The sequence below is a fragment of the Betta splendens genome, chromosome 10, assembly GCF_900634795.4.
Source record: "Betta splendens chromosome 10, fBetSpl5.4, whole genome shotgun sequence".
Classification (NCBI taxonomy): Eukaryota; Metazoa; Chordata; class Actinopteri; order Anabantiformes; family Osphronemidae; genus Betta; species Betta splendens.
In genome coordinates this window covers 12,683,705-12,703,773 of record NC_040890.2, presented here as the reverse complement: position 1 = coordinate 12,703,773, position 20,069 = coordinate 12,683,705, and the positions used below count along the sequence as shown (strand labels likewise).

The following is a 20,069-nucleotide window of genomic DNA, read 5'->3' as shown; positions in this document are numbered from 1 at the left end:
TTTTCAGCCACAGAGGATGAGCATGAAAGATCAATAACCGCAGAGAACCGCTTTTGTCTGAGCTTTCGCAATTGGTGATGAAAAACTGTTTTTGACTAAAAATTCCCGCGCAGCGAAAAGATTGGGAGTCTAAACCAGGCAACACGGGGCCGCGTTTGTTTTCCGTGTTCTCATTAGCAAGACGGGCGGGAAAAAGAGGATCAGTCGCCGGAACAGCGGGTCGTCTCCTCCACGTCGGAATTAAACGCATGAATCCGAACCCGCGTCTGTTGCAGGTGATGAAGCTGCGCAAGTTGGCCCAGCAGATCGCCAACTGCCGCCAGTGTCTGGAGCGGTCCAGCGCCCTCATCACGCAGGCCGAGCAGAGCCTGAAGGAGAACGACCACGCCCGCTTCCTGCAGACGGCCCGCAACGTGGCCGAGAGGTGGGTACGGGAGCGCACGGAGGCTGAGGCTTCGTTCTGGACCCTAGAAACCAGCCTACGCCCCTGTGTTGGAAGAGGCCGATCAGGATAATATGAGGGGAGACGCATGATGTGATGCGAAAAAGCATCCAGTGAATCCACTTATGGTGTATCTAAGTCCTATAAAGGCGGACGCTTCCTTCATTACTGTGTCTGTTGTCCACGAAGCACACGAGACCGATTCCGCTTGATTTTATTCATTAAAGGCGCAAGCACTTTACTAAAGCGGTCGATCCGGTTGCGTTTCTGTTCCCTCTCAGTCGTCGGCTGAGGTATTTTGGTCAATAAAACCTTGTTAATGGGTTTGTTTTATGCTTTTTAATCACTCGCTTTCCCTTCAACGAGGGAGCGAGGCCGTTTCTGTGAAGCCTCTGTTGAAAATCGCCTGTCATTTAAGGGGGTCGGGCGCCGCCGGCTCCCGCTCCACCTGCACATTTCTGTAATTCCTGCGCCCCCCACCCCCCCACCCCCCTTGCACAAACACGCCGCTCCACAGCAGCTCCTACTTGGCTCAGGCCCAGCTTGTTTCCACCGCCTGGCTGGGCTTTATTGACCCAGTGGTGAACACACTGAGGTTATGGAGTCAGTGGGTGCTGTGTGGTTTGTCTGCGTGTGTGGTAGTATATATGACCTCTTTGACCCCCCCCCCCCCCCCCCCCCCCCCCCCCCACTCCCCTGCTCGCGTTTCCACTTCTTCATCACCTCGTCGCCGCGTCTGACCTCACGGACCCCCGTTCCCTCACCTCTCTTCTCCGCCTCCTTTGACTATGCTGCAGGGTTGCCATGGCGACGGCCTCGTCCCAGGTACTCATCCCTGACGTCAACCTGAACGAGGCGTTTGACAATTTTGCCCTGGACTTCTCCCGAGAAAAGAAGATCCTGGAAGGACTAGATTACCTCACAGGTGCGAGTGGTGTCTATGCAGCTATTCCATGTTTTACAAGACATGTTTCCAGTTTAGAGACAGACAGCAGCAAACTGGTCTAAACGACTCCCACAGTGAGATGTGTGTTCATTTATCATAAATATTGTCCTTAATCTTGTTTTTCTCAGGGATTCTGTCCATATGTAAATTTTACTGCCGTCACACATCGCCTTGTTTTATCCTATGCAGCTCCCAACCCTCCCTCCATACGAGACGAGCTGTGCACCGCCTCCCATGACACCATCACCGTCCACTGGACGTCAGAGGACGAGTTCAGCGTCACCTCCTACGAGCTGCAGTACACAATTTACACCGGGCAGACCAACTTCATCAGTGAGTCACACACACACGCACACACACACACACACACACACACACACACACACAACACAGCACAGCACAGCACAGCACAGAGGGAAGCTGATGTTTCATCCACAGCTGGAGGCAGCGAGGCTCTAACATTTACTGTTGACCTATGATTATAGTGTATAAACATGAGTACAACCTGTCACACTTTTGCCTCAGCACACGGATAATCGCAGCATCTTGGGGAGGTAAAGGCTGTTACCTCGTGCACCAGCCTCCCTGCAGGTACACAGAGCAGCACAGTGTTATTCCGACTCTACGTCCAGTTTTCCTGTTCTTCACATATTGATCATTTTCTACAGTTGCGTAACCTAATTTCCTCTTTTCCATGCTGGCATTTATAGAAGGATAGAAGCTGCCTCATGCAGACGGCTTGTTATAAAAATAGGACATGCTGTGCATAGAATGAGGGGATGTGTCTGGTTTTTGTTTAGGCTTTTGTGAAAACCGCTCAGAGAATTGATGAGGATGTAAACCAGCTACGCCAAACCGCAGCTGCTTCCCGGCTTTAATAGAGCTGCTCTACGTGTTATATTGCACTTCTTAGGAGGACGTGATTAGTTTGCAGTCCGTCGGTCTGTGGAGCCAATATCACCCCCGTGTGGATGTTTGTGCAGCCTTTGAAGTTTGTCCTCCTGAATCCAGGTTTTGAAATAATTAATAAAATTACACCACGACTTCCAAATATTCTGTATGTTAAACCAAATTGGGCTTTTTTGATGTTTTATGTGCACCAAACAGTGCTCACACATTCACATCTTCATCCATCAGTCCTGCAAAATTGAATGACTTTTACCTACAGCTGGGCTTTAAGACTTATTATGCTACACGTGTAAATTAGTCACGGCTGCTTTCTTGCAAGTTGGCAAAATCCACCTTTAATCCTTAATGGGAAATCTGGTTCCCTGCAGCTCATCAGCTCCATAAGACGTGAAGTGAGGGGGAGAAAAGCGCTATCGAGGAAGGTGAATAGGTGAAACCCGAGAGGATGATGGTTGCATAGAGGAGCTGAAGGCTGCCTCTTGGTGATGCATGAAGGGTGTGATTAATACACACAATCAGGCAGGTTGAAGCATGTACACACACCTGTGCCTCCCCCCTTTGATCCTTTCATCGTCCCCCGCCTCCCCGGCGGAGCTGCACGCAGCTCAAGGATGCATTTCAGCCGCGCTAGACCGAGCGGCTCAGACGTTCAGCGTCGCGCCGCGGCCGAGTCCTCGGAGAGTCGCGGCAGAAACGGAGAAAGGCAGAAAGCCATTTAGCCGTTTGCACCACGTTTGCGTCTTCCTCAAGCCCTCAAGTGGCTAAACGCTCCCACTTGAGCGCCAGCCTGTCCCTCTCCCTTTCTCCTGCCCGGCTTCATCCTGAGCCCCCGAAATGGAACGAGGGGATGAAACCAAGTAGCACCACGGAAGGTTAAACTGCATGTAAAGATGCCACATGTGAAACACACGCGGCCGCATGTGCACAGTGCCACCGTTAACTCCACGTTGCATCATCAAAGACAAACACTCCTCCGCTCCCCAGATACGCCTCTGTTCCTCCTGCATCTGCCTGCTTCCGAAGGCTGAGAAACGCACAGTGCACGCGCCGCAAGTACACGAACACGCCGGCGGAGCGCGCGTCGGCTGATGCCTGCAGTGTTTCTGTGTTTCCGTCTGAAGAGCCGCAGCTTTGGAAGGAAAAAAGCCATTTAGCGCGAATAGAGCTGTGTACTGACCTAATTTGATTTAGCGAAAAACGGAGAGGTGCTATCGAGATCAAAAGCTTTAAAAAATGGGAAACAGCACGGGGCCCCTCTCCCTCTTCATCTCACCCAACATCACAGCCTCCCCCCGTTTCTACGCGCGCGTCTGAAACAACAGGTGGGAGGAATCATTTTCCCAACAGCAGCTGTCACAGAAGCGCTGGTTGTTTACAGGGAAACGGCAGCGGTGGCTCATTCGGGCCGGGCTGAGGTTGTGGCGGCTCATTCGGGCCGGGCTGAGGTTCTGGCGGCTCATTCGGGCCGGGCGGTGTCAGATGAAAGCGTCTCCACGGCCGACCAAAGCTCGAGGAAGTGGCCGGATGTGCAAAGACTCAGCCTTCACTCCAACTAAGAGTCTCCTCCCCTCATTCATAGTTAAAGCCGCCTCACTTTTAAAGGCCTTATTTGCGTCCTGTGAAGTATTTATATTTACAAGCAGACTCTCGGCTGTTACTTATGCATGCGGTTGCCAGGCTGCTCAATAATTCACGCCGCATCTTCACCAGTGGGGACGAGGCGGGCTGAGAGCTCGCTCGCTTTCCCCGGGTTTTGTTCCCGCGTGAAATATGAGACAATGAAAAGCGTAGCGTCTGCTCTCAGCTGCAAACATTAACCTCTGCCTTTGACTTGCTTCAGAATGGGCTGAGGCCGACGAGCGCTGCTCTTAAACGTAGCGTCTGTGTTCTCAGCACACGGTGTACGACGTTATGTCCCACGCGCTGTTTGTTTATCCACACATCGGCTACTGTAGGAGCCGAAGGAGCAGACGATCCGCTCCTCACCTCTGAGCTGAGGTTTCCTCTTCATCCTTCACAGGCAGCTGCGACTGAGACACTGAGCGGACTGTGTTTAGAGGCCGGGGACCGCTGAGCTAAACCTGCTGCCTGGCTCATGGGGCGACCCCTCGTTTTCATGCATTCAGATGTCACGGTGTCTTGGCTGATGGCGTTAGTTACCTGTAGTCTGGACCTGTAGCAAACGCGCTGCACATGTGTTCTCTCTGTGTGATGTCTGAGATGCGGTTGGGTTGAAGACAACACCGTTCTGCCCCCCGTGGGTTCCGGTTGCACCACTGTCGCTCCAGACAGCGCCCACAAAACGCTGCGTTTGTGTGTCCCCCCGCCAGGCTTGTACAACTCGGCCGACAGCTGGATGATCGTCCCCAACATCAAGCAGAACCACTACACGGTGCACGGCCTGCAGAGTGGCACCCGCTACATCTTCTTCGTCAAGGCCATCAACCAGGCAGGAAGCCGCAACAGCGAGCCGGCCCGCCTCAAAACCAACAGTAAGTCCCATTTATATTTGCAAGCCTTGTTCACTGTGTTAAGGCCATTTAATACATTATCAAGTTTTTGAAGCAGCCTGGGTTTTTGCTACAGAACCCACAGACGGTGACGGCTCTCAGCTCATCCCAGAGGGTCGCTCTGATTTATAAATGAGAGCAGGAGAAGCACATTGAGACTCGTTTCAATTACAGCCTGATTAGTAGCAGAACGTTCACGCGTCGCTGTTGTTTTCCAGCCTGATTAAAAGTTATGTTTTGATAAGAAGCATGTTAAATGTTCTGTCGATGCTTGATCCTTGTAGCTCTGTGTGTGTGTGTGTGTGTGTGTGTGTGTGTGTGTGTGTGTGTGTGTGTGTGTGTGTGTGTGTGTAAGCTAGCAGGTAGCTCACAAACCGTAGTAAAAGCTTTCTCCTATTAAATATTTAGTTTCGCCCCTCAGGTTGTTTTCTATTGTGGTGTTGTTTATTTAATTGCGCCTAAAGCATGAGGCCTCGTGTCGGCTCGTCTTCCTGCTGCTCATGCAATATTAGCAACGTTTGGGGAAGGAACCTATATGCCATTATTTAATGTCTGATGTCTGTGTAGAAGTTTAGAACCACTGCCGGCACAAAGCTGAAACGAAAAAGGAAAAAGTCCAGCGTTCCTGTTTGTGTCTCTCTCTTCTGATGTCTGTTAAAACACCACATATGCAGGATTTGAACCTGCACCTCTGAGCCCAGGAGTGTTTCTGCTCTCGCATGCTGCACAAACAAGTGAAGAATGCTAATAGGCAGCATCACAACTTCCTTCTCTTTGACTTTCTCCTCTTCCGACTTGTTGAGCTCGGCTGCTCTGCGTCTTGTTTAACTTGTGCAGTTTCTTCAGAATGAGGTCGTCTGTTTGACATCGTCTCTTTTTTCCCTGGCACGGATTGTAGGCAGAACTTTCTCCCCTTCCTCTCCTTTTTCTCTACTTGTTTCAGTTTCTTGCTTCTATCTTTCTGTGTTTTCTTTAAAAAGCTGCACATTGTTTATAACCGCAGACTGAATTAAGACAAAGCCGCACATCCTCCAAACAAAGGTTTAAACGTGCATGTTTGGAAGCACGGAGAATGAACATTCCACAGGCTCGGCTGCAGCACAGGAGGAGTTAAAGCCTCGGCAGTATAAAGTAGCTAATTTAGGATGGACCTCAAGGGGGCTGGATAAAAATTTAAAATCAGTCTTAAATTGCAGGAGTCATGCAGTGAAGCTAAAGTGGAGCTGATATGCCAGCTCCTCTTAGCTGCTGTCAGGACTCTGACTGTGGCGTTTAGGATTAGCTGGAATCTGGATACACGCTGCTGCGTAAAAAAGGTGTTGGAGGAACTGCAGTAGTCAAGGGATGATCTCACTGACACACACACACACACTTTCTCCCGCTCCTCATCCTTCAGGACTTTGATGATGTCTCCGCTGCCTTTTTATAGCGGGGCTGTTGTTAGTGCAGCAGATGTACTTTAAACGTGATTAGACGCGAGCGTTTGCTGCTTTTAAGGAGATGACGTTAAACTGCTGAAGTGAGGAGACGCGCGTGTACAGTGTGGGATCACAGCGTGTGTGTGTGTGTGTGTGTGTGTGTGTGTGTGTGTGTGTGTGTGTGTGTGTGTGTGTGTGTGTGTGTGTGTGTGTGTGTGTGTGTGTGTGTGTGTGTGTGTGTGTGTGTCACACCTTGTTATTAAAGTTTTCTTTTAAATAAAGGCAATTAAAAGTGATATTCCAGGGAAACGTCTCTTCTTAAATGACTGCAGCAAAATATGGATTCCACATTAATAGGACTCTGTGGCACACTTAGCGTTTTTCTCTTTTTATGTTCAAATTACCCGTGAGATAGAGTTTAGAGTTATGAGTGAAGCGGGTCCCACAAAAAGACAACCTTAAAACTCCACCTGTTCAGTCTGGGCTGCTTTTGACCTAGAACAACACCGGGTCACAGTTCCACTGTGATGTGGGAGCGAAGCTTCAACAGAGGGCTGAGACGCGCTGCCTCCCAGGATGCACATGACGTTCACAGTCCCCACTTAATGCAAAGCAAAAGGTTCTGAAATGAATTTACTGTAGGAGGTCAAGTGTTAAAGTCAGTGTTGGAGCTAATCACCTGTCCTCTCAGTGCAGCTCAGCGCTAGCGTAGCCCCCCCCACTCCCACTCTGTGTCAGTCCCCGTCCCTGGCAGCTCGTGTTATCGGGGGAAAAGCTTGTCCACCCACAGCCAGGCTCGGTGTTACATTCAGAGCCAGTGACTGGCAGCCGGCACTTCTCTCCACTGTACTGGAGCCATCAAGGAAACAGAAACATACGCTGTTTGCTCCACGCTTGAGTTTGCTTTGTCGACTTCAAGGCACCTGCACCGTGTGTGCTTTTTCCTCAGAGACGATCGGTGTTCAGATTAAAGTCGTTCAGTTCGGTGTCTTTGGATTAAAATGGGTCACAGCAAACCTGATCACACCTGGCTTCAACGTTGGGCTCCTCCACAGACTGCGCTGCTCTTCCGCTTCACGAGTACAAGTTCCTGCGTTGCACTCGAAGCTGGCTAGATTTGAAGCTTTGCCTGTCACAGTTTTAAGATGAGAGGCTCCGGAGGCTTTTAGCCTAAGCTCGTCATCCTTCAGACACGGGCCTGCGAAGCGAAGGCGACGGTGACAAGTTGCACAGATAATGAAAAGCCACAAATCAGCAGCGACGCTCAAAAACGCTGCGGCGAATGCAGCTCTTCAGACACACAATACGAGCCGCTGCACAAACACTAGTAAATATAGGGAAAATGAACTGAATGGTAAAGCGAACAATGCTAATGTAAACCACAGGCCAGAACAGCATGTAAATGCTGCTATAAGAGCCCAGAGGAGCTGCAGTTGATAAGAGTGTTGACGAGGTTCAGCTGAAGTTCATTCAAGCAAGTTGTACATCAGAGGACAGCAGCTCCGCTGCAAGTTTGTAGAGGCTGAAGTCGGAACGGAATTAAGCATTTTGACGCAGGCTCCTTTTTGTTTTTCACTTTTTTCCCGGGACTTCAAGGAGCATTGTTAAAATCAGGCCTCTTATGTAATGTTCTGTCTTGGCCCCGAACCCTCCGTGTTCTGCCGTGGCGTCCTCCTCCAACCTCCCCTCTTGGAGCGGCGTCCTCTCTCACCCCTGGCTATGGCACACGATCCGCCCCGCTGGTGCCCTGCCTTCAGTGCTCGTGCCATCTGTCGCTCCGTCCCAGAGGTCAAGCTTTCTCGTCTCCTCGCGGTGAGGACGGGCCGCGCACGTGCACGTTTGTGGGCGCGTGTTCTTCTGGCCGACGGACTAAGCAGGAAGAATGGATGATGATGATGATGATGATGATGATGATGATGATGATGATGATGATGATGATGATGATGGACATCCAGCAACAAACCATAGACAAACAGACAAAACAGTGCTACTTTCCTAGCGTCACTCATTCACATCCCTCACTGTATTGCCTGCGTGAAGTTGCATTGTGGGTAAGTTTGTCCGAGGGTTTTCGGGAGCGAGAAAGAATGCGTGGCCTAAAACAGTGAGTTCCTGAAGCTCTCATCTGCTTTTTAGGTCACGCTGCTGGGGCCTCCTGTTTAACCCTGAGTGCTTCGCAGCGAACAGCGGCGCTAATGCTACTGTACGGGACGCTCGCACGTGAGGCGCCTCGCGCATGAATTAGTGATGGCGACGGAAGAGCGTGTGACCCCCCGGTGCCGCCGCTTTACTTATCCACTTACGTGCCGTGCGCCGGCGCGTGGTCGTCCTCCACAGAGGGGAGAGCGCCAAAGTGGGGGGAAAGTGACAGACTGGGAGTGCGAAGCCGAGGCAGAAGACAGCGGATCGCTCTTTGCAGGCGTGAGTGTCTGCAGACGGGAGTGCCCTCGATTCGCCGTCCGCCGAGTGAGCAGATCGCAGTCCGTGGGCGACCAGAGCGGCAGATGTTGTGATGACCTCATTGATCCGGAGCCAGGCGTGCGTGCTCTCGTTTCACGGTTAAAAAGCAGTCTGACAACGTAATGAGCATTATGTTAGTCATGAAAGCAGCGCGTTATTATTTATAATTCGGGAGCATGAAATTGAATTAATGCTGCATCCGAGCTCGGCCACAACCCGTTAGAGTGGCAGCTGACAGAACCAGAACTTGCATTAATCTGGGCGGCTTTAATTAGACTCTGCCCTATTTATGGCTTTAATTAATGGTCTGTCTGGATAATTCATTCATACAAGAAGCAGAGGAGGAGGAATGGAGCAGGAAGCGGCTGCAGGTTGTTCCCGTGTGATCGGCCGCTGACTAACGGGTCCGGGGCGGCGCAAGCGAGTCGCGGCGTCTGATTTGATTGCGCACGTGGGTGGAAGTGAACCCTGAGCACATGCACCGCAGGTGGGGTATGAGCAGCACTCCCTCAGATGATTCCTGAGAGTCTGTGAAGTCTGTTCGTGGGGAATAGTCTTTTAGTCAGTGCCTTCTTATTATTCTCTTCATAGGTTTTGCAAATGTTAAAACTAGAATTATTAGTGTACTGTTTTAAAACAGGCTCATTTTCCTAATTGTTTTCATCAGAGACTGTGAGTATTCCACCTTTTTCTCACAGTAGTTAAGCCTCCAAACATCAGCGTCCACCCTTGTCTCTCTGTAGAACCAAGCTGCAGGAGGGTGTGAAGGAGGGGAGCCAACAGCATGAATCCACTGTTTAAGACTATTTTCTGAGCTCATTGTTTGTGTGGAACAAAGCAAATCTAAACGCTCCCTTCCTTTGGGCAACAGCTCTCATTCAGACACTGGACCAGCGACTTTATAAGATGCTTCAGTGTATTGGTGAACGATTCTGGGCACAAAGCAAACAGTCGGCAGATGTCCCAGAGTGTGTGTGTGTGTGTGTGTGTGTGTGTGTGTGTGTGTGTGTGTGTGTGTGTGTGTGTGTGTGTGTGTGTGTGTGTGTGTGTGTGTGTGTGTGTGTGTGTGTGTGTGTGTGTGTGTGTGTGTGTGTGTGTGTGTGTGTGTGTGTGTGTGCGCGCTCTGATCCCGGTCCCTGTGTTGAGCAAGCAGCTGAAATCCAGGATGAAAATATCACATGTCGCCGTGCGTCTTTGTGTGCAGCTACAAGACCTGCGCTAATATTTAGCCAGCCTGCGTTTGACGACAACACGAGGCGGAGCAGAAACGAGGCTGTTTCAAGCTCGCCGCTGGTCAAAACAGACGTTTGCCTTGACTTTGTATTGTGGTTCAGAGCAGCATCAGTGGCGTCGGCGCCGATGGATTAGACGCGACATTAGCGATGGAGCCGTCATCCACAGTGTTTATTAGAACGGCATAAAGACACTTGAACCATCGTGTGCGTCCTCCACGCGCTTCTGTTTCTGTTGCAGCGCTTGTTATGCAGCGAAATTGATCTTCTTTTTCTTTGCCCCTCGTTACACAGGCAGCTCAGTCTATTCTTCAGCAGAAATGTAAACTAGGAGCAGAAAAGGCTGGAGTGAAATTGACTGAAGTGAAATAAAATCAATTATCCCGACGCCGTCCCACTACGAAGAGGCGGCGAATGAAGCTGGAATGAAGCTGGTTTCATTAATGATGTTTTATTGATCTTCTTTGTTTGTTTTTGCGGCGGCGCGTTCGCTGTTTGAGCCTGAATTTATTACAGTTCCTCGTTGCCCAAAACAGCAAATTTCTTTTCATTTGTGTCGTGAAACAGCATCGGGCCCAAAGTACAGCATCTAATCGCATTCGTTCCGTGCGCTCACCTCGTCCAGTTGATCTGCGCTGGGACTTCAGGTCTGCTCCACTACTGTCAGTTCAGCCGAGCTCACTGAGAAAAGAACCGAGAGGCTGTAAATAAACAGAAATAGAAACAATTCCAGATTATGAATATACTCATAGAGAGTTCACCATTTAACACCAGTCTTTTACTGGCCTGGGTTCAAACAGCCGCTTACTGTACGACCGTGTAGGATGGAGTCTGTGCTGCTTGTCCTCCAAGATCACGTGCACCCCCCCCCCCCCCCCCCCACACCCCCCTCTCAACCCCGGGCCCTGCCTGGCCTCTCAGGAGTCGTTCCCTGGAAAGGCATGACAGAGCCCCAGTGTTTGGAAATGGCTGCGCTGGCAGCGATAAGCAGTTCAAAGAAGAGAGCGCATTAATGTAATTGGCTGCCAGCAGCACACTGGCCTCGACGTCTCATATCCACATGCGGTGGCGCACATTCACCACACGGATTAATGGAGGGGAGCGCGTGGGGGAGAGGGGAGAGGATGGAGAGGATGAGAATGGGAGGGAGGACGGATGGATGGAGAGAGGGGGCACAGGAGGAGTCCGGGGGTCCTCGCTGTGTCGCTCATTAAGCTGTGGGAGGCTGAGAGAGGCTGAGAGATGGGATGAGAGGTGTCAGAGCTAAATGTCAGGTCTGGAAGGGACGACGCTGACCTCCATGAAGCCAACGCACACACGCAGCCAAGAGAGGGACACTGGAGAGGATCCTCCACCAAGGCCTCAAATTAGCCCCTCGACTTCCCCTCCGCTCCTCGCTCGCCCAAATCTTCTCCCTCTCTCTCTCTCTCTCCACCACTCACGTGGTTTCCCCCTCTTTTCCACCCATTACACCCAAATTACTGGTGTCATTGCAAATTGAATTGTTGCAAGCAGATAGCGGCGTTGCCACTGAATAGCCTCGAACGCTATCTAGTGCAGTGGGAGTGAAGGCTATTTCCTTCAGCTAATTTCAAAGTCTGTGTGATGGCAGGCGCAGAGGAGAATGCCGCTTGGCTTCCTCCACTGTTATGAAATGTTTTCACCAAAGGCTGTGAGCAGCTTTGAAGTTTAGACTCTCGCCCTTGTGTTTCAAACATTCTCCTCTTCTGTCTCTCCCTGTGAGTTCTCTGCAAGCACTTCTCACCCCACTTTCTATTTATTTTTGAGCGTGTGTGTGTTTGTGTGTGTGTGCGCGTGTGCGCGTGTGTGTTGTTAAAACTGTGCCCTCATTTGTATTCTCTCTCTCCGCTCCTTCAACCTCCTGATGCCGTGGTGTCGTCTGCTTTTAATACTCCTCACTACTGAGCGATAATAAGACAGTGTGATGGTTATGTCAAATGTGAAAGCAGTTATTCATAGCGTCCAGTGCAGAGTCACAGTTCCTTTAGCTATGATTGCTCCATAGTTCAGTTTTTCTGCCTGCAGCGTTACTGGTTTGGTTCCTTCCCATTATCTTCACTTCACTGTCCGCAGACTAAAGATCTGTACCTGATCAGAGAATGACCAACGCCAGACGGCTCATTTCTGAGTCTCGTGAACAACACAGAACATTTAGCATTTCAACCAAGAGATCGTGATCAAATACAAGACTCTCCCTCCAGGTCAGCCCTTCAAGTTGGACCCCAAGACGGCCCACAAGAAGCTCCGCCTGTCCAACGACTGCCTGACCATGGAGAAGGACGAGAGCTCGCTGAAGAAGAGTCACACCCCGGAGCGCTTCAGCGGCACCGGTTCCTACGGGGCGGCGGGCAACGTCTTCATCGACAGCGGCTGCCACTACTGGGAGGTGCTGCTGGGAGCGTCCACGTGGTAGGAGACGCACACGGGTCACGGGTCGGCTCTATGTGAGACTGTAGTAAAAGCCGGGTAACGCAAATGTCTTCCTCTAGGCTGTTCCACACACACACACACACACACACACACACACACACACACACACACACACGTATGCTTTCATCCTAATTATATTCTCCTCACTAATTGCCTCTGAAGAAGCCCTCTTTGTTAAGGAAAGGCCCAAAGGGCCCGTGCCGGTCTTGTGTGTCCTCAGCAGGAGGTAGCTTGACTGTGCAGGTGGAGTCATTAAGGAGGACACTGGTTTCTGCTCGCTAACGCCCCCCTCCCCGCAGGTACGCCATCGGCGTGGCCTACAAGTCGGCGCCGAAAAACGAGTGGAGCGGCAAGAACTCGTCCTCGTGGGTGTTCTCGCGCTGCAACAACAACTTCATGGTGCGCCACGACGGCAAGGAGATGCTGGTGGAGGCGAGTCTGCAGCTGCGGCGGCTCGGCGTGCTGCTGGACTACGACAACAACTCGCTGTCCTTCTACGACGCCATGAACTCCCAGCACATTCACACCTTCGAGATCTCCTTCCTCCTCCCCGTCGTCCCCACGTTCATGATCTGGAACAAGTCGGTCATGATCCTCTCGGGGCTGCCCGTGCCCGATTTCGTGGACGGCGTGGCCACGGACCTGCAGGAGCAGCAGCAGCAGATGGGCCTGTGCCGGCAGGAGTCGCCGTACTTGACCGGGATGAAGAGCTGCCACTGAAACGGGCCCCGCGGTGGCCCGGCGGCACCGCCCAGGCCCGGTGACTGGGACCCTAATTACCAGTTGGATGGGTCGCTTTCTGGTGGATTAAGGAAGTGATCGAAATATGCACACCATACTTTTAGCCTGTAGCCATCCAGCGCTTTGCTAGTCGCCAGTCAACGGGAACGAGGTCTCTCCACGGCTGTCGTCAGCAGACGTGGGACGGGCCGTCGACCCTGGTGGTCTCGACCACTCGAGGTCTTCCTTTCTGATTTATGTTGTACCTGAAGAAGACCAAGGAGGGAGGGCTCTCGCGTCCCCGCTCACCGCACCTCATGAGAATAGTTACCTAACGTCTCATCTGCTGTTGATGAAAAGAATTCAAATCAAAGGCGATTCTTGAAATTCTCCTAAATCACATCTAGGTTATGGGATGTTTGGACAAAATGATACTGTTTAGAGGTCCTCCGAATTAGTCATTATTTTTATAAATACACAGACACTGCTTGAACGCTGCACATCTGGACACAGCTGTAGCCACTGGCTGTCTCCACCCATACTAGTGTACAGGCACGGGGTGTGGACACCTTCAGCTGTGCCACTGCTTGTCGCATGCTGAACCCTCACTAGCTTTAAGTGGTGAAACCTAAAGCCTCGTCCTTGGTCTTCCTCCTAGATTGGACCCTGCGGTTCTTCCTCATCTCCAGGCGTTAGCGTTGCTCCTAGATACGACCTAGATCAGGGGTGGGGGGTGTATTTGCATCACGTGACTACTAAACCTAGATGATTAGAGGTTTATTTAATTCTAGAGGAGAAACTGTTATTTATGACAAAGACGATGGTTTACTTTTATTATTAATCTCAACATGTTCTTGTTGCACTTTTTAATGAACACTATTTCCCCTCTGTGGGTTTTAGAGTGGACGACGCTGTGTAACGGGGGAAAGCTGAACCCAGCACTGCAGCCGCTTGTGTTCACTTGGCTCAGATTTACTTTTCCATTTGTCGTGATCTGACAAAGCACTGCTGCACAGTCTTCACCACGTTTTGGGCACAACCAGCAACACCCCACACACACACACACACACGCCGTCGGACTGTTCGATAGCCTGTAGTCAACGTGTGTCGACTAGAGGGAACGTGATGTGGATGCACTGAGTGTCTTCACAGCGAGATGTTCCGTTTCAGGCAGGGAGGCTGTTAACACTTTAACTTGCTGTCCGTCACAGTGTCATGGCATGGTTGTGTTTCCCTCCGTAACTTCTTTACACACACAGCAATATGCATCACCTTTGGTTTACGTTGCCGTTGTCATGGTAACCGCATGATGCATCGTAGGACCGTTCACCCTTTCACTCACCTCCGACAGTTTGGTCGCTCGTCTCCAAATTACAGCCGTAGCTTAATCCATCGCTTGCTTTCTTTCTGTTCTAGCTCTAGTGTGAGTGACAGGTTCTCTGGCTTGATAATCAGGAAGCGGCGCTGATCAGACAATCAAACATGTATCATAGGTCTGATGTTTCACTGGTCACACCGCTCCGTGACGTGACGTACGACACATGGGGCATCAGTGTTTTTACATAACGTTACGTCTGTCGTGTCATGTTTCATTTGTATTGACAGGCCATGATTTGCATGACTGCAAACAGACAGAGGGCAATCGTTCACCTTCGTTACTTCTTGAGTGGCTAAAGTGATGAAACCGTGAGAGTAGTGAGAATACCTTCTGAGCAGCAGCAGCAAACCCACTGGTCAAGGTAAGGTAACTGGAAGCTCCTTTTTCCCCGACGTCAGTGAATGTTACCTGATGTCCACATATTTGAGTCGTCTCGTTGCATATTCACGGCCACACTCGCGGCGTGTTGATTTGTGATCCGGACTGACAAGCTCAACTCATCTGTGCAAGTGTGCTTGGCTGGGTCACTGCATGATTATCTGACCTTGCTGCAGGTTTCATACTTCCTCCCTTATCTTTTTGATGAGGTTTCTTATCGTACATCAAACATAGTCTCTCCTTTAAAAAAAAAAAAGAAAAACGACAAGATCACTGGACGCAAACTGTTCATTGCCATGCATATCAGGTCGTTTGCAGTGCTCTTTCCTTCTTTGTGTCACCAGTCGCTACAGTTAAATATATACAGTACGGTGAATGATTTTCAATAGCTACCCATTCCTTGTAGTGCTGTGTAATACCTTAGAGACAATGCAATAGATTGTCCTTTTTGCTTTTCTGTTTGGTTGAGAAATTATTTTTTACGACTCAAGAGAGACACACTCCTCTCTTTTTGGCATTTGGACCTTGATAAACAGCACAAAAAGATATCATGAGAATAATTTTAGCCAGAGAGGAGTGTAAATCACAGGGGGAAATATATATTATATAAAATTGTATAATATACAAAATATATATATGAACTAATGTTATTTATGTGAATTTAAGTCCAATTAAAAGTCTGATCTCAAAAGTTAGATTCAGGTTGTTTCTTTGTCTGCACTGCCTCAAATGTCTGGCTTGATATTTCAGGCATCTACACGTGTAGGTCAGTGTGTAAAAATATGAAATCTGTAGTTGATTTCTTTAAGGCGCATGTTACACTAAAAGGCTTATTTATGACATGAAGAAGGCATCACTGCTGTGGACTTCGGCCCTATTAAAACAGCAGCCCAGAGCTTCCAAATGGGTCTTTGGAATGGTGAACTGGCTGGCAGGTCATCCAGGGCTCAGGGTGGGGGTTAGCGGGGCTTTAGCCTCTTAGCTCTCATCTGTCATCATTGGCACGGCTGCCTCAGCACTACAACATACAGTAGGTCCCTGTTCTCCCCCTGAGCGTCACTTAAACCCACACTGGCCCCGAAACCATGAGCAATATGCTCACTCATTTTGCACTTTGTCTCCTGTGAAGCAGGGCTGTTTTCTGTGTCAGTCAGTAAAACCCCAATGTTTAAACAGACCACATATGTGAGAATAGACAGAAGGGCATCGTGCATAACATTTGGCCCTGTGGTGGCCTCAAGGACTAGAACTGCAAGGTCACAGTGCACCTGACCCAACGCGGTTGGGAAGATGAATTACTGTACATCCCTCAGGGATGAATCACAAACATGCATCATCCCCATGGCTTCGGTTAGTTTTGCCCAAACAGTCTGAATGCTAGAAAAAGAAAAAACAGCTACTGACCTTAGGTACTGACCTGGATTTGAATCAGATTTTTTATTGGCAATTAACACTTTTAGTAAAATATTGAAAGTATATTATGATCCTCGGCTCAGTAGCTGTAAAACTGCCTTCCTCAGGGTTTGATCTCCAGCTGTCCAGGGTCAGAGAGCAGCAGTGTGAGTCTTTAGTTTGTGCAGGGGATGCTGTGCAGTGTTTTCCCATTTTGGTTTTGCTTTGATGGATGACAGGCCTCAGTGCCTTCACTGCGTCCAGCTCAGGACTAAACTTTAAATTGAGGGCTTGTGATTGTCGGCCCAGTGTTTACTTTTCCACGTGTGACAGATTGGCTGGCAGTTAAACGTGATGCTCATTCCGTCTCTGCTGCCTCACGCTGCTTCCCAACTAGCAAGCAGCTATGGGAGCGGCCCATAATTACATTTCTAATTGCGGGATAATTAGGAGTCCCTGCGTAGCCGGTGCAGTTATTTGTCACAGACGTGTCTGCTGCACTGCAGTTGTACAGAACAAGTTAGAAAGTGTGTTTCGTTAATTCATCAGATGATTGTTGTGATTATTAGCGGCTTTCTGCCTTTGTGCCTTTGTTCAAAACCTAATGTTCAACATTACTATGTGGTTTTAGCTTGAATGCAAGCAGCGTGTCAGTGATGTGGCCGACCAGACTGTTTTCTTCCACCTTTAAGTGCAGTGCTTTCACAACATTTCTCTCTCCAAAGAATAATGACAGGTTGATGCCGACGGCGTAAACTGGTGGTTTACAGCTTGTTACACTTTGATGGAAGCAGCCTCACAGGTAAAAAATGCTTATTCATTTCAATGTGTTTGTTTGTTTGTTTGCTAGCTTGCTAGCTTGCTAGCTTGCTTGCTCCTGTTTAACGTGTTTGGGTGTTGTCGTCTTGTTCCTTGTCCTCTTCACACCTGCAACAATGTTTCTGTCCCACTGATTTGATTAGGTGCATAATTGGCCTCTTGGTAAACTGAGCTGTCCAGGACCGTGCTCTCCATGTCGGCCTTGGTCTCCTGCCACTGTTCGCCCATGTCCCGGCCCTGCCCCGCCAGTTTACATCTACCTCCCTGTTATATTTTTTGATCTTCTGTTTGTTTCTGTCAAGACTCTCCTTTTCTTCAGTCAAAGCAGTAAATGTGACACTCGCTGGCATCGCTGCTCTCCACAAACAGGCCCGCTTTCAATTTTTCACAGTATTAAGCCTAATAACATTCCCGCCAGGGTTTTCTGTCCAACATTAAAATGTGTCATTACCATTCTTTTCACAGTGATATAACCCCTTCACTAAATCCTGCCAGATGGCCGCGTGTCTGTGTCAGCGAGGTGCTTTTGTAGTTAAGGTCCGTCATAGCTACAGATGCACAGCTGGATGTAATGAACTGCAAATCTACATCCACCCTCCGGGCCCAGTTCTGCTAACACACACCTGCTCCAGATGTACCTGCCTTGCCCAGAGAGTAGCCAGATAAAAAAAAGCCTCATTTGTTACCATCTGCTGCACAGAAAGACAGACATTTCTAATAAATGTGTCTGAATTGGACACTGATCTGCTCTCAGATGGGTTTGACAGTGTGTGTAGGAGTGCGACTCAGCCTAATCCTTCCCTCTGTGTTTGTGCCTGCTTGCATGTGGGTGGCTGCACGTGTTTTCTAATAAGGTTGTATTCTTCCCTCTGCTTCACTTTGGCCTATTTAACCTTTAGTTAATGAAATTCTTCCCAGCGAGGCCCAATTTTTGGTGCTTTTCCATTAAGTATGTGGAAATAAAAAGGCAGCATCACATAATTCACACAATCAATCAAACAATGGGGAAATGCAGGAAGGAATGAGATTTACAGCGAGGCGCTGATGAAGCTGTCGGGGCGGAGGCAGGCGGCCTTTACCTTCGCTAAGTGAGGATGAATTCCACCGCCGTGGAGGAGGGAGAGCGAAGGCCTGGCCCCTCGCCTGACGGAGGAGGAAGAGCTATGGGCTCGGAGGAAACGCGGCTGGAAACAGGCAGTAGATCTTGAAGCCCACGGGCCCTGCCTCCATCAGTCACTGCTTCTATCTCTCTCTCTCTCTCCCACCAGAATCGCACTAACTCTCACATGGCACGCCGTCGATTTCTAGATTAAGCTCTGAAGGAGGAATCAATCATCCCGGCCGGTGGCATCTCAGAGACCTTGGACACTTGATGGACTGCAGAAAGAGCACGATAGATCCACATGCTCTTTATCCCTCCATCTTTCCCTTATGGAGATGACAGGGTGTTGGTTCAATGGTGATATTTTCACCATTATTGACGTGGTGACGAGCAGTTTTGGGAGAAACCTTTAGGAATAGTGTGATGCCAGATTATAGAATGGCGCCTTTTTCAAGTAGTCTACTTATCCATTGATTGCAGTGTAAACTACAGTACAGCGTTTGTCGCTGGTTCATCGCTTCCTTGTAGTAATGTGGTTCCACTTCTGCAGCATCCTCCCTGTTCCTGGGGCTTAAGTTATTCTCTGTCATGACCTACGCTTACCTGATGACCTGCGATAACTAATGTTTTACACGTCTCTCAGCTGTTCTCGTCCATCCCATAAGTCTGGGTTAACGGCCAGGCCACTGACACTGGGCTGTGGTGATTATATGGCAAAAGGCCTTGTTATTTCAAAGGACTGAGGAGAAAGTCATAGAAAACCAACTCACCCTGTTTTTTTCTTTTCACAGTTTGCCGGCTAAACGTTGCAGATGTTGTATTTCACTGTTTTTATTGCCCGGTGGCAGAGACTTATGTGATTTGGGTCTCAGGTGCTATATAATTTTAACAAAGCACTTACTGGTGGCCTGTACTCATAGTCATTGTGCTGACTTGCTTTGGACCGAGCACTCTTTAAGATTGAGCACTCTTATTTGGCTGAAATAATCGAGTGGAGTTTAACTTCTGCCAGAGGGAGGAGTTGTTTCAGATGAGCTTTTTATCATCCCCTTTAGCCACTTTCACAGGTTAATGGATTAAGAATATACACTCAGGACTTTCTTTTGGGAACTTGGTCAGTTGTGCTTTATCCTGCTTTTTAAAATTGATGGTTGGAGGCACAAGAATGGATGAAATCAGTCCAGTGACAGAAAACTGAAGTTTTGTTATAATTTGCAGAGAGCCAGATGGTTATTACTTAACAGGCATTTGTGAACGATCTCCACCTGGGGCTTCATAATACACAGAGAAAATCTGGACAAACATTAGAGCTTTAAAGAAATTGGCTTTTTGCAGCAGTATAAGGCCCACGAGGCGTGAAGGCTCATAAAAACAGAATAGGCGATGATGGAACCAGGATCGATCATCTAAACTCTCAACATCGCTCGTCTCCGGGGAGAAATCATAATTAAACACAAACACGGCTCCATCATTTCGGAACGTGAACCAGGTTGCGCCTTTGATCCGTGAATGTCGCCGTCTAAATGATCCGCTCTATTATCATTAGCGCCGAGCTGTCTCCTCTCTCTCCTGTCCTCACCTTTGGTATTTATCAAGCTATCTCTTCTGCTGATGGAAGCCCATTAGCTGCCTTCGGTTTCAGGTTGACATGTTGACTTATGCAGCCGATGATATAAATAACTGTCCTTGACCCGTGTCTCTGCCTTGTCTGGGTTAGAGAAGGTCCCTAATGGAGATGAAATAATAAAACACAGGCAGACGGTGGTGCAAATAATGAATAGCTGCAGCCTCTGAACCGTTGGGTCTTATGAAATACGGACAGAATATCACCAGCCTCCTACGAAGCAGTGGCAGATGTTGCCGGTGACGTTCTATTAGGAGCCCTTTTCCTCCCTGCGGTTCGAACTCTCCA

General features: G+C 49.3%; 1 protein-coding gene across 4 annotated transcripts in view; it reads left to right on the top strand.

Annotated features, from left to right (window-relative positions):
* mid2 (midline 2) overlaps window positions 1-15,539 on the top strand; it is a 79,066-nt gene extending 63,527 nt beyond the window's left edge. For all 4 annotated transcript variants that reach the window (XM_029165315.3, XM_029165314.3, XM_055512481.1 and 1 more), the window contains 6 exons: window positions 276-424; window positions 1,240-1,367; window positions 1,578-1,721; window positions 4,628-4,789; window positions 12,140-12,347; window positions 12,668-15,539. In XM_029165315.3, coding sequence (XP_029021148.1) covers window positions 276-424; window positions 1,240-1,367; window positions 1,578-1,721; window positions 4,628-4,789; window positions 12,140-12,347; window positions 12,668-13,088 — 1,212 coding nt within the window. In that variant the 3' untranslated portion in view covers window positions 13,089-15,539. The remainder of the gene's footprint in view (window positions 1-275; window positions 425-1,239; window positions 1,368-1,577; window positions 1,722-4,627; window positions 4,790-12,139; window positions 12,348-12,667) is intronic.
* Window positions 15,540-20,069: the final 4,530 nt, after the last annotated feature.